This window comes from Phyllostomus discolor, chromosome 4, assembly GCF_004126475.2.
Source record: "Phyllostomus discolor isolate MPI-MPIP mPhyDis1 chromosome 4, mPhyDis1.pri.v3, whole genome shotgun sequence".
NCBI lineage: Eukaryota > Metazoa > Chordata > Mammalia > Chiroptera > Phyllostomidae > Phyllostomus > Phyllostomus discolor.
The window spans coordinates 7,963,666-7,978,652 of NC_040906.2; the positions used below are offsets into that span (position 1 = coordinate 7,963,666).

General features: G+C 42.0%; 1 protein-coding gene across 6 annotated transcripts in view; it reads left to right on the plus strand.

Annotated features, from left to right (window-relative positions):
- The first annotated feature begins 448 nt into the window (after nt 1–448).
- LOC114494546 (SPHK1 interactor, AKAP domain containing) overlaps nt 449–14,987 on the plus strand; it is a 118,666-nt gene continuing 104,127 nt past the window's right edge. For 3 of the 6 annotated variants that reach the window (XM_036022751.1, XM_036022754.1, XM_036022753.1), the window contains exon 1: nt 759–1,111. In XM_036022751.1, the coding sequence (XP_035878644.1) occupies nt 1,084–1,111 (28 nt within the window). In that variant the 5' untranslated portion in view covers nt 759–1,083. Of the gene's footprint in view, nt 1,112–8,694; nt 8,698–14,987 lie in introns of all 6 variants that reach the window. The other 3 variants (XM_036022752.1, XM_028509745.2, XM_028509746.2) reach the window with 3 other exon arrangements.

The following is a 14,987-nucleotide window of genomic DNA, read 5'->3' on the forward strand; positions in this document are numbered from 1 at the left end:
CTCTATTTCAGTGTCTTTGGTTATATTTTGCTTGTTTCTTTGTTTTGTTGTTTAGGTTCCTGTTAAAGTTGAGATCATATGGTATTTGTCTTTTTCTGCCTGGCTTATTTCACTTAGCATAATGCTTTCCAGCTCCATCCAAGCTGTTGCAAAAGGTAGGAGTTCCTCCTTTCTTTCTGCTGCATAGAATTCCATTGTGTAAATGTACCATAGTTTTTTGATCCACGGTGCCTTTCTTCTTAAAATAACTGTCATTTTTTTGCTCAGGGAGATACTAAGGCAGGCACTGTGGAGACTCCTGTGACGGCCCTTCTTCCCGGGGCTGGGTGCTGGCCTCTAAAGAATGACCCTTGTCATTGGGTTTGAGGTTTCTATGCGCACACAGGCTTCTATAATAAGTGAAGGGTGAGTGAGTCACAATTAAGCAGAATGAGTTAGGTGAAGAATTGTGAGAATCAAACAGGTAAAGTCTAAGTAAAGGGGAAGTAGCTGGGGGATCAAAGAGCATTGTCACCTGGTAGAAGACAGACAAAAATCAAATTTAGGAGAGGTGGCCAGAGGAACGGGAGACCTGTGGGAACAGGAGCATTGCCAAGAGAAGAGGTGAATCTGGGAAAGCAGGGGAACAACTTGAAGGCTCAGACTGCTGTACCCAGAGATAAAGGGAAGGGAGGGCACAGGCAGGCAGGGTGGGGAGAGAGAAATTTTGTTGGAGTCACTTCTCACTTGGACTGGGCACAGCGAGTGACAGGGAAAGGTCTGAAGGAGCCAGTGGCCACTGAGAGGGGGCTGCCCTGGGGGTAAGCGGGAGCTGGCAGAAAGGCTGGAGCTTTGGCCGCACCAGATTCCTGTCAGATTATAAGGGGCGACAGGAAGGGACCTTCCAGTGGTAGCAGCGCGCAGTGCGCCACACTCCCTGCCGGGGAGGAGCGTGTCTCTGACAGCCCAGCGGCTGTCCCAGCCTGCGCGTGTCTGTCCCCGCGTGTCTGTCCCTGGCTCTGGGAGCCGGGTCCTCGCTCAGCGGACATCCGGCCCCTTGCCCTCACCGTGCGCCTCTCTCCTCTGCATGCCCATCGACAATGGATGGCAACTCCCTGCTCTCCGTGCCAAGGTAAGAGCCGCTTCCCTCTTTGCCCAACCCAGTGCCCCACCAACTCCGTTTTCCACGCCGGGTGGCTCACGAACTTGCCCCGCGCCTGCACGGCGCTCCCGCGGAGCAGACAGAGGACGCTGAACTGGCAGTTCGGACGGTCCCTGGCTGGGCGAGGAGCCTTTGGGAGGTGGTGATCCCCGGCTGGGCGCGGAGGAGCGCGGGGCTGGGTGCGGCCTGCGGGCGGGAGCTGCGGGGATGGGGGACAGCTGCCCACCTCGAGGGCCGGGATCTGGGCTCCGTTCTGCCTCCGGAAGCAGGAGCCGGAGTGTCCGCGGACACAGCCTAGGGAGGTTTCGCGCCTTGTAGAGAGGCTGGTTTCCCAGGTGTGGGTGAAACTAGGAGGGACAGGATTAGGGCAAACTACCCCGCTTCTCGTCCATCTTGACCAGGGCGAGTGTCAGAGGTCGCTGGGTAGGGAGAGGGTGAGGATGTAGGGAGTGGGGTGGGGTGGGGAGATGGCTCCTAACACCCGATCTAGGGTCAGAAGAGACCTTGACGCGCCCCAGTTCTACCTGCCTCAGCTGCCCGCACACTCCCTGCCAGACCGTGAGTCCTCCTGACCATCTCCCGCCACGCGCATTCCCTGACTCCATCCAGCCCTGGGGTCCCCACGCTGGGTGGGTCAGGGATGCCACCTTAGACCCCACCACGTGGGAGTAACGCGATTCCCCTGGTCTGCGTGTGACTCTCCTTCTCTCCCTTTGCCCCTCCTCTGCGCTCCTTCCCACACAGTCCTTTGCGAATTTGAGAAACTGAGATTGTTCTATTTTCACCCGCATAAACCTCAGGGGTAAATTGAGATTGTAGCCCTGGCGGTCTTATGCCTCCGGGCAGGTGGCTTTTGCGCGGTTTCTGCTCGGAGCGGAGCGTCTACACTGAGAGCAGAGGTGCGGTTGCTGTCAGGGTGATGGTGGCCGTGTGACCCCCCCCCCCACCCCCCCGCAGCCCCACCTCTCCAAGGCTAGGGGTTTAGGGTTAATCGTCTCGTCATCCTCTACTCCCCGCTTTCCCCAAGCAAATATCTAGGCAGCTCCCAGCCAAGAGCACCAGGCACTGGAATGAACATTTTAAACTCTCATTCTTGGAGAGCAGCACACCCCAGCATCCGCAAACTAGGGCACACATGTAGCCGATACTACACTGCGAGGAGCCACGGCGAGGGGTGCAAGGGGAATGGGGTGGCAGAGAAGGACAGGAGACTGCTTCTCAAACTCGTTGGAGGCTGCCATCTAGAGACTTGTAGTGCTCTTGCTCTGTAACGAAATAGAGCCTTCCCAAGTGCCCAGGCGCTTCCTTCCACTTGAAGCTTCCCTGGCTGGCTGGGTAGCAAAGGGCCCTGAGCGCTGTGGTTTCTGCGCTGCACCCGGAGCAGCTCCCCATGGAAAAACCTCTAACCCTGAGGCCAGACAAGGTCACACAACCACTGAGTCTTTGCATTCTGCCCTGATGTGTGAAAAGGACAGTAAAAACCACAGCAAGACTCCTTCAAACTTAAAGAGGATGCATATTGCCACCAATGTTTAGGTGATGGTGTGAGTCACTTTGAAAGTCAAGGAAACTGGAGGCTCCTTTCTGCACCTCGTATCTTACTGCCTAACCTTGTTAGAATTGAGACGTTGAACGGTGCGGTTCCAGCATCCAGTAGAGACACTTCTGATAAGAGATTGATTGTTTTAAATCTAGTCCTGCAGATCAATAGTACTGTGCCTGATTTAGGATTAATTTCCTATTGGAAAGTTTAGAGAGCTTTTAAAATGCTAGAAACACATTGTGCCAATGATTTCTCGATATTATTTCTACCGTGGTCTTGTAACATGACTCTTTAAAGAGCAAGCCAAATGATATTGCTCTGTACTTTTATAGTAGCCCGTTAAAGTGGTAATACAGATTTAACGTCAGCTGGAGCCAATTCAACCCCTTGAGTATTACTGTTTATTTACCAAGACACTTTATGTATTTCCACAAATCAGTGCAGTGATTCGGCTATTTTATTAGCACCCTTATTCATATAGGAAATTCAGTTAACTGCGCTAGATGAGTTCATCTGACCCTCTGTTTCACTGAACACAAAAAACAATTTCCTTTCTACAATATGTCATTGGAAGTGACAGGTATTGATTCATAAAAAGTGATCTAGAATTTTTAAATGTTGTGTAGAAATATTGTATTAGTTATTCCACTTGTCCACACAACTATGAAATTTAAATAATTAATGACTGAATATATAAGCTTTTTCAAGAACATGGCAGCAATCAGGAAAAATCAAGTTGTTATCAGCTGGGATTTGTGTTGTCTAACTCTGACCTATTTAAAGTAAGTTCAGACGTTCTGTGTAACAACTGGACAAAAAAAAAACAAAATAAAAAACAAAAAAAAATGATTCAGTAATATGTCAAGTTAATTACAGAATATATTTTTTCTTCTCGCTTTTAGATCTTCTTAAGTTTTTCAATGAATCAAAATATGAATGAAATATTTATTTATTTAAAAATAAAGTTCAGTCATTTATCAGAGTGAATTTTATTTTTTCAGTGACTGAAAATTTAATCAAGCTCTATTATGCAAAGATTAATCTCAAAATTTTATGTGACTTATATACATTAGAAACTCTGAAGCATGGATTTTTTAAAAAAAATAATTGTTTATGGGTCTTTGAGTTACTATACTATATTATTACCTTACCTCCATGAGAACTCCAATGAGTTTTTACTTTGAATGTTTTCATTTTTAGGAATACAATAATTAAGTGGTTTACACTACAGATTTCTTAAAGTAACTGCTTATCAAAGCTTGATGGTGTCTCCGATAAGGAGGCTGAGCTGGGGAGAGATGAAATGTCCCCATGTAAGTTGTATTATAGACCCAGCACCTAAGTGTTTTCTGAGCAGTTGGCCAGTTCAAAAGAAAAAAAAAGAGGGGTATCTCTTCATTTAGATCTCAAAGTGTAAAGAAGTTTACTTGAATTGCTGGGGTTACACAAGTAGGAATTATGAAAATAATTCCCAAGGCCTCTCGCCCAGTGTGTGCTATTGGTCTAGCGCTTGGCAGGGCAATGCCGTGTACCCCTCACAGGAGGGAAGTCGGTCTCACTCATGTCGGTAACTAGTGCGTGTATAAGGAAGGCTTCCAGTTTATCAAGTGTTATCCCCTATATGAAATCATTTGATCTTCACATCTCTGTGATGATGATGATTCATTATAATGGCTATAATCATCTCCACTTCCTAGCTAAAAAAAAAAATTGAAGCCAAAGGAAATGAAATGAAGAAAATAATTAGATTTTGAAATCCCTACAATGGTACGTAGCAGAGCTAGATCACCCCCAAAATTCTTCTGGCTTCAGGTTGAGTTTTCTTTCTTGCAGTGGCCGAAAATGCAAATGTCATTTCAAACGGGGGAGAGGAGATTCTGGTGCTCAGTTTGACAAACCCCGACTTAATCAGAATGCACGGGATCAGCCTAAAAGCAAGACCATTTTTTTAAAGCCAACAAGTGCTGAAATACCCTTGTTTTGCAAACAGAAATAATTTGTTGCCTGAACCATTTCTAAGCTTGGATTAGAAGTTTAAGAAAGATGACTTCTCTTATGTCCTATATCATTTGCATCTTTATACTGTATTTTTTTGTTCCTTTTGTTTCATTTGGCTTATAGGATTTTACTTCATTAATAAGGTTTTTGTATGGAATTTCGAATTAGAAAATCATCAAAGATGAGCTTTTGAAAAAATATTGTATTTATTTATTTAGATTTCCTGACAGTTTATCTTACCCAAATCTTAGTTTACCTAGCAACATGTCACTAAAGCCCACCAGCATCTCAAGGTTTCATCTTTAAGAGTGTTAATTCTATGGAAAACCAACTTGATTTTGTTTGATGGAGCAAACAACCTAATTCTGTAAACTAGACTACAGTCTTCCAACTGAATTTTATTGAAAAATTCTCTCTCTTCAAATTCATAGAAAAGGAAAAATTCAAGAACATATTTACATTTCTGTGACTTGTTCATCAAAAACTCTCAGACAAGATCACTCTAGCATTCCTAACAAACTGAGGATCAGAGTCAGATATCAGGCACTGTGTGAAGGGTAAACTTAAGGTCATTCTCCATCCTGCAAAGCATGCTCTCCTCAAGCCCAGGACTGATGTGGCCACATCCCCCAATTTGTCAGTCTCAGTGAAACACTGCCCGACAGGTGCTATTTCCTATAGAAAAGGAAACTGGGCATTAGATAACACGTTACTGCAGGGTAATGGGTAGCTGGATAAGAGATGGAAACTCTGAAGGCAATTCCCATAGAAACAACACTATTGAAAGTCTTGAAGCCCACCCTTGATTCTATACTTCACCTACTGATACTTTTAGGGACCCCTGATCTCCATCTACATGGTTCCTTTAGTAAAAAAGGGGTCTGATACCAAGTAATCAATTTGTAAATTAAGTATTAAAAGTCATCTCATTCATTCTGAAGGGGCCACCTTTGTACTATTCATTTTAATGGAGTTTGAGCTACGAAGGCTTACAGGGAGGGGAAGAAGAAAGAGTGAGGCATTTGCTATTGGGACACCTGATGTCTAACCCTGTTCTGAAATTAATGTCTGTGACTGCCTGGGCAGGTTGCCTGACCTGTGCTACTCTGTCTCCTCCTGGATATAGTGACATATACCTTGTGTATACTGATCTTCTAGGTCCCTTTACCTCCAACCGTCTATAATGCCACAGCCTTTATTGTAGCGTTGATTCTCAGCTGGGCACAAAGAGATACCCACCTCATTCTCTTGAAAGAGACAGGTGAAATCAAGGCACTTAATCAAGGCCCCCACCACTGACAAAAAAAAGCCCAACTTAGAAAAGGGTTGATTCGTTGTTAATGTCCCCACATAGGTAGAGCACAACATGCTTGCAGAAGGTATAGTACAGTCTCGTGCTTTTGTAAAGAATACAACACAGTGATAAAGTCCTGGCTCGACCACTTAGTGGTTAAACAATCGTATGCTTTACAAAGTGTTCCCCCTGATATTTCAAGTACCCACCTGGCACCATTCATAGTTATTATAATATTATTGACTATATTCCCCATGCTGTACTTTACATCCCCGTGACTATTTTGAAACTACCAAGCTATACTTTATTTTAAAAAAATTTACTGAGCTAATTGGGGTGACATTGGTTAATAAAATTATAGGTTTCAGGTGTACAGTTCTATAACATACCATCTGTAGATTGTATTGCGTGTCCACCACCTCATGTCGAGTCTCATTCCATCACCATTTATCTCCTCTTTACCCTTTTCTACCTCCCCCCACTTCTCTCTCCCTCTGATAATCACCGTGTGGTTGTCTATGAGGGGTTTTTTTCTTTGCTTAATCTTGTCACTTTTTCCACCCAGCCCCTAATCCCCTCCCCTCTGCTGCCTTCTTTCTTAAATAGAGGGGAAGAATAACACGGTTATTTGTTCCTCCACTGCAATATGTGACTCACCCAGTATAGCTGAGCTGAAACAACCACCTAGTTCCTGAAGCTTATTCGAGAACCTAAGGCTAGATCAGAGTAGACCTGGAGACCATACAGACTTTACTTCTGGGGATGCCTGTTTGTTGCAATGGTCTTTGGAGCTAGTTAGCACGTGTTTCCAGTTGTGCTCCTGAACACAGGTGGGATTGCACTTGCTAGTCTCTGTGGTAGAAGGCATGGCCATGGGACTTGCTCAGGCCAATACAGAGTGTGCAGAAGGGGCACGTGTCTGTTCCAAGGGGAAACTTAAAAGAGGTTGTACGTGATTCACTTCATTTCTGCTGCTTTCTGCCATGGCAAATAACATAGTTTTCACCTAGTGGCTGCTTCAACGGCCTGAGTTTCAGCATGAACAGCACTTGAAGAAGAGCCTTCAGCCAATCCATGATGGCCATGTGGTGTGAGCAAGAAATAGACCTCTGTGTTTTAATCCTCTGGGATGTTGGAGTTACGTGATACTGTAGCATAACCTAGCTCATGGTGCCTGGTATGGCTGTCGACTTTGGACTTGAAATGGTAGGTGATCTGAGGAGCTCTTGACTGCTTCTGTGAGGGTTTCCAAGGGACCTCACAGAATTCCCTTATTGCTCTGGACTTCCAAAGCTCCTCCCCACTAACAGTACATTCCTGGATGTAGTGAGACGAGGGCGGAGTTGGAGAGGAGGAGGAATGGCACTCACTCTGAGCAGTGGTCGAAGCAGTCAGGAAGCAGGCCCTGTGGACCAGCTCCAGCTAAGAACAATAAATCCTGCAGCCTATAGGGCCCTCCTCCAAGGCACATGGAGTATGGACTCTGAATCACACTCATCCTGACGCTGGTTCACACATTTCCCATTTCACAGCCTCATGTAGCTGCTGCTATTTGGGGACATAAGGGGGAAACATACACACATTTAACTCAGGCAAATTCAGTACTGCATGTTCGTTGTGCTTTTTTTCTCTCTCATTATTAAAAATATAGTATTATTATATTTAATTTGTATGTTCTATTACATACTGTACATTTCTGTATAGTACAAACACACAACTAACTTTAGAAGAACTTTTTTACAAAGTCCAAAATGCTATCATTTATAAGCCTCCTAAGTGATTTTCATTTTGACTTCACACTATTTTCAAAATGGGCAATGACATTACACCCAAAGAATGGCCATCACAAACACATCAGTAAACAACAAGTGCTGGCAAGGTTGTGGAGAAAAGGGAACCCTAGTGCACTCTTGGTGGGAATGCAGACTGGTGCAGTGGCTGTGGAAAACAGTATGGAATTTCCTCAAAACACTAAAAAGGGAAGTGCCTTTTGACTCAGTGATTTCGCTGCTGGGATTATTCCTTAAGAATTCTGAAACACCAATTCAAAAGAACCTATGCACCCCAATGTTCACAGCAGCACTATTTACAATAGCCAAGTGCAGGTAACAGCCTAAGTGCCCATCAGTAAATGAGTGGATTAAAAAAACTGTGGTACATTCACACAATGGAATACTACACAGCAGAAAGAAAGAAGGAGCTCCTACCCTTTGTGACAGCACGAGCGGAACTGGAGAACATTATGCTAAGTGAAAAAAGCCAGGCAGTGAAAGACAAATACCATATGATTTCATCTATAAGTGGAACCTAATCAACAAAACAAACGTGCAAGCAAAATATAACCAGAGACATTGAAATAAAGAACTAACAGTAACCAGAGGGGAGCGGGGAGGGGGATGACAGGGGGAAGAAGGTGGAGGGAATGTCATCAAGGGACATGTATAAAGGACACATGGACAAAGCCAAAGGGGGGAAGGATGGAGGGTGGGATGTGGGGGTAGGTGGGGAGAGGGAAAGTGATGGCAGGAAAATGGAGATACTGTATTTAAACAACAATTTAAAAAATCAAAAAAAATTAAAAAGAATGCTAAATTTAAAAAGACCCACATTAAATGTCTCTAATACTGCACAGTGATTGAGAAAACACTGATTTTGGTAGCATGTCAACATGAGAAGAAGAAGATTGAAGAAAAATATCATCAAGCAACAAATAGTGAGCAGGTACTCTCTCCTGACACTGTCAAGATTCTGGGATAGACTGAGACAGAGCTCCTGGCTTCCTTGCACAGTGCCGTGGGGGGAGATGGGACTTTGGAAGGAAAGAGACTGGCTAGGAAGTAGATATTCAGCACACACTAACTTTAGTTTGTTTTTCATTTCCCAAGTGACCACTTGAGAGAGAGCCTGAGACCTCACCAGATCAATCTTATCTGATTCTCTGCAGCATTTAACATAAATGATAGATGGTCCCTAACTCCTTAAAACAATTTCTTCCCAATGAGAATCTTAGCTGTAAAATGTGCCTTTTGGAACATCAAGTGCTTTTCTCTCTGTGCTGGAGAAATGGGAACCCACTGAACACGGGATATTAGAACTACAAAAGACTTTAGTAAAAGTCACCTTGCCCAATTCCCCGCTTTTTTAAAGATAAAGAAACTGAAGCCAAGAAAATTTAAATGAACTGCTCAGTCTTACGAATATTTAGAGATAGATCCAAGAATAAGACCTGGAGTTCCTGATTCTTATACTTACCACTGCACTGGATTTCTTTAAAATAATAATAATGAACTCTAAAACACAGTGAGCTCTTTGAATTTTCTAGAACAGCAGAACTTGTGTGTCATCCATGTCTTCATATTCACCTTCCTTATTTTCCTTAAGAAATACACTATCTGTATCACTACTCATGGCTCCATTTCATGTCAGCTTCTAGAAACCCCGGAAACAAATGTAAACTTCAATCCTAGCAACTATGTAGGAGCTCATCACCTGAACACTTGTGCTGTTTTTAACCAGGATGCTGACTTCTCGTTATAGTTTCTATGTTCCCCAGAACTGAGTTTTAACTGTATTTTACCATTTTATTTTATAAATCTTTTCACTGTCACAGGTTCTCAGTGGAACAAGATGGAATATCCATCATTAAGTCAATCCTGCAATTATTCAATTATTTTCTTTATTAACAACACAAAAGAATAATTTTTTTTGCACATTAGAGGAATTAAAATAATCTCTGGCAAATTAGAACTCATATAAAATAATGGCTTATTCATATTTAATTAGACTTTTAAAAATGATAGATTAATTATATCTGGAAAGTTATAAGCAGTTCTTTTGAAATAATTAATATATTATTATTATTAAAATAAAACCAACTGCTTTAGAATAAGACATAATAAAATATAGTGCAAAACTTTTACAGGATGTGTTTCTCAATTATTTATTAAACATGATGTTAAACATATATTTTAAATACATATGTGCATATGTAGTGATATCAATTTGGATCAAGACTATTGATACCTAAAGGTGCTCTTTTTAGTTTGTACATTTTATATTTTAGTATACTTTGCTCACGTATCAAAATGCATTAAATAAAATAAGAGAAATTTTAAAATCTTTCATTTTGGTTCCAAAGATACAAGGAGAATTTGTAATTTTCTCTTTGAATCCTTCAAAATTAACCTAAGTTAAACAACACAATTGTGTTTGTTCTAAAAAATCTGTCATTCTGATTATAATAATAGTAGAATAAGAATAGCAACTTTTGATAGATCGTGCCTATAAATACACTTATCCACTCACTTACAGTTTGAGTAGCCAGTTTAAATGAAAGAACCCACCTGGGTGATTCAAACCAAAAATAAGATTCAGATAAAAAATAAAGGACCAAGTGAAGTCATTTTTTTCTATATAAAATCTTGGCCCTACGTAATGTGCTCATTGCTGACTCATGCACTCAGTATAACCTGAAGATCTTTAATTTTCACTTTTTCTCTGAATAAATCAACTGCTTCAAAATAGCAATTAAAAAGGTGCATACACTTCACTTGTGTCATTTCCATACATCAGGGATCTGAGCCGGCATTTCGTTAAACTGTTGGTCTTCCTCTCTCACAGCGGTAGGACAATGTTGGACTGTGTTGGAATCGTGTCTTAGAAAATGAGCTGCAGTTTTACCACATGAATCACTCACTATCAAGGCAGTGTCTACAGAAAAGATCCAACATCCAGAGAGCATGTTGTCCGGAGAGGCTGTCATCCCCATCTTAATCATACTCGGCCGTTAGACATTCTTCATGTAGGAGAAAGAATATGGACAAAGTATTAATAATGACATTTTCCTCAGTATTTCTACTGGGTCTTAATCCTTTTCCTCAGTATTTCTACTGGGTCTTAGACCTTGTCTATAGGGTGGAGAAGGGCATACATAAAGAAGGAAGCAGAAAAAGTGAAGATTTAGTTCAAGGTTTAACTTTGACATTTATATAGGACCAATATGGTTATTTGGGAGTGGGGAAAAATATGGAGGAGGGCTTCCTTCTTACATAAAAGGAAAATGTGAAATATTGGATGCCATCTTCATCATGTGGGAATAATTAGAGCCTGGAAAGGGGTACAGAAATTCACTACAAAGAAGACTAAATGTCATTAAGTAGTAATAAAAGAAATAGTTAATATGTCTAAGACCTAATCCTTAAAAATAATAAAATATGAAATTTATTTTATCCATATTTAAAAAATAAAGAGTGAATATGAATTATATAATAAACAAATAATGAATTAAGTGTTGATTGCATTGGACGATCATAATTATTCCTTCAAAATTGTATGTTAACATTACACTTTCCCGCAAGATCATAAACATCATCAGTTCTGTAAACATATTCAATAGTCGCATTAATTTTGCCAATTCTTCCTTGAACCCTTCGGTTTTCAAATAGTCTTGTGACCAAACTGTCTGGTCATCATCCTCATCCATTTTCTCTTCTTCCAATATGAACTGGTCACGCTCTGCCGGACTTCCCTTAACAACAGTTTGACAGGCGATAAAGCCTTCTCCAGCATCATTTTCTTGTTCTTTCTGAATTCCTACATCATCTGCTGGAACCACCATTTTAATTGATTAGCATTTTATTTATTTTTTTAAGATTTTATTTATTTATTTTTAGAGAGGGAAGGGAGGGAGAAAGAGAGAGAGAGAGAAACATCAATGTGCAATTGCTGGGGGCCGTGGCCTACAACCCAGGCATGTGCCCTGACTTGGAATCAAACCTGCGACACTTTGGTTGGCAGCCCGCGCTCAATCCACTGAGCTACACCAGCCAGGGCTGCATTTTATTTAAATAAGAGTCACAAAACAGGTGTTGAGTGGTGGACAGAGACAGACACTCAGTTTAGGTGGGGAGGGATCCTCACTGGAGGCCAATTGCTCGTGATCAGTCCATTTGCTTTCTTATCCAGTCTTGAAACTGCAGGGACTGGCTAATGAATAACAAAGACACCTGATCTTTGTGGGGACAGTTTCCAATGATTTTAGATTTAGCAGATTCTCTCCAGGGGATGACACTGCTGAAAATTTTTCCATTTTCACAAACATTATCTGTAGATGAGTGAATTATCTAATGAAGCAATGCAGGTGCAATTGAATATTGCACAAACTCAAGCTTCTGGGAAATTCTCCTCTATAGCTAAGATTACAGATGCCTTTCTACTTCCAAAAGACCTCCCAGTTACCAATCTATTTTTAATGCACAGGTATTAATTTGAATTGAATGTATGAAAAACACCAAAAGCTGTTCCAGGAAGATAAGAGACCCTCCATAAATGGCAACCCCTTTCTCTTTCCTTTTTCTAAGACCACACTCAAAATCTAAAAGGCAGCAAGCAGATCGACTGGACTAAAATTGTGTCAGGGGTCATCTGACAATGTCTGCAGTGACCAGGGCCTTGGTGAAATAGATCCAGTTCAAAGTCTGTAGTAACTGAATCACTGATCCCCGTAATGGGTCCCACCCACATGCCTCTGAGGTGGGTGGAAAAAAAAAAGTCTGTCATGGACCATTTATGAGGAGCTGGGGTCAAATATAAGATGAATATAAGCTTTTGAAAAATAAAATGTATTCTTTCATTTATTTATTCACTACTGCTATTGACCCCTTAATGTACACCAGCTAACATCAGCTGGGTATACAATACTGAACAGAAATAAGGCCGATCCCATTGTCATGAAACTTCAGTACTGGTGGGACAGAAAGACACTACTCAGATAATATGAGTGGATATACAGCAAATTGGCATGTGTGCTCCAGAGGGACAAGAACGTGGTCTTTGAGAACATGTAAGAAGAAACAAGACTTCAGTGGGAGAGGTAAGAAAGGCCCATGACGAGAAGAGCCCCTGGAAGGCAGGGGGCAGTTGGAAAGGGGCCGGGACAGGAGCAGTGGAGTGTTTAGACCGTTCCGGGCATGTGCCTGCGGGCCGGAAGTGAGGAGGAGCAGAGTGACATAGCACACCTGAAAGTTAGACAGGAGACAGAATATGGTAAGCCTGGGGGTCAACTGGGTCTTCATCCTAAAAACCGTGGGATGTCATTGTTTTTCAAAGTAGGGAAGGCTGGAAGTGCTGGTTGAGATAATGCATATGAAGGAAATAGCCCAGTGCCTGGCATATTTTAAACGTGCCATAAATAGGAGCTGTTATTGCTGCTCATTAATTATAATTTTAACATTACAATGCTTGAAGACAGAGGTAGATAGGACAATGGAGAGCTATGGTCACAGGGTCACCAGGAGAGGTTTATTCAACGAGAGGACACTGTAAAAGAATGACTTGAGCTCCAAGCTACATAAAGGCATCATGAAACAGACGTCCGGCAGGTTGACTAGATGTTGTGCAGACAGGGAGGGGACCCCAGAGGACCCCAAAGGGCTCCTTTGTGGTATTTGTGGAGACACTACTCCGTTCTCAACTGCACATGCAAGGAAGGGGTCATACTGCCCATGCTTTACTCCACTTTCCAATCCTCCTGAATTTTTATTCTTTTGACATTTCCTTACTTGTGGTGTGGGCCCATGATCACTCTGAAAACTTGGCAATAGAATTCAGTCTCTTGGATTTTGGCCTTTCATATTTCCTACTACATACCTTAAGCTTGCTCTTGGTTCTTCCCACTCCTATTTTACCCCCCACCTGCACCCCCCAGACTGGAACGGGGGTAATTGGCCTCTTGGTCCTATTATAAGGGGTAAAATAATGCAAACTGTGCTGAAAAAGAAAGACATAAAGTACGATCACAATTATCTTGCATATTTTGTTTTCCCAGAGCCCTATCAGGTCTGAACAAGAGAAAAGTAGGTGACGAATACAGTGTAGTGGACAATTTGGACAAAAAATAGGAAATTGTTCAAATGGGCCATCAACGCTGAACATGCGCACTGATGAAATTCACTAGAGAATTGCTCGATTCTCCCTGTCGCCTGGCTCTTCATGCACAGTCGTAGAAATGAGTCTGTGAGTGTGGTATCCAATCTGCTGCATAATCCCTGACCTTTTGCAAGAGTATCATTCATAATTAGCTTCTCTAAACTGAACATGCCACTGTGCCCCTGGCATTTTCACGTCGGTCTTGTCCATTTTGAAAGTGGCTAATAACTATGGCTCAGCAAGAAGAAACACCATTTAACACTCGGTTTCTGTTTTCTCTTGGTAACTTTCCTTTCCTTTCAAGAGCCTTGGTTATGCAATGTAGACAAAACAGCTACTGCTCCTGTGTGGCCATCTAAATAGTCCGTGAACATATTTCATCTTAAGTGTTTATTTCCAAGGCTCTCCAATGAAGGCTCCCCTAGCAATTGGGAAAGTGTCCAAATCATCCAAATTCCAATGGTCTCTAGCCCAACCCTGCCCTTAGGCAAATATATTCCTCCCTAGCTTTCTTTTGCTGCCTTCTCCCAAAAGTAATACCTCCTTTACCCTCATATCAATCAGCCAAGGTAACAGAAGCACCTGCGATGAGGCAAATAGACCCAGACTCCCTCTGAAAGCAATTTGTATTAAAAACAAATAGAAAGAGAGAATGGCAGGAGAAACACCAGAGAAAAAGAGAATCCATTGTTGATTATCCAGCTGTTTCTTTCTGTTCCCATGGCGTTCTGCTCTCTCTGAAACTGTGAGGGGCGATCCCTGAAGCATTCACACATATATTCAATTTTTCAGATCATTTGGAAATTTTCTCCCCACGATATTCAATACACAACTCTTTGAGAACATTTCATTTCCTTTGGGTGCTCTGCAGACAGTCTTTTGTAATAAAAACACCCCCCCCCCCAGTTATAGAATTGGAAGACTTGAGTGTAAGATCATATTCTTTGATGTACTGTGTGACTTTGGCAAATTATGGAGCTATTTGTACACCTGATCCTCATTATTTGTGTGCAGAAGAAACCTGGGCAACCTCTGTGAAAATTTTTACTTTACCAGAATAACATTCAAATGTTATTTTCCTTAAT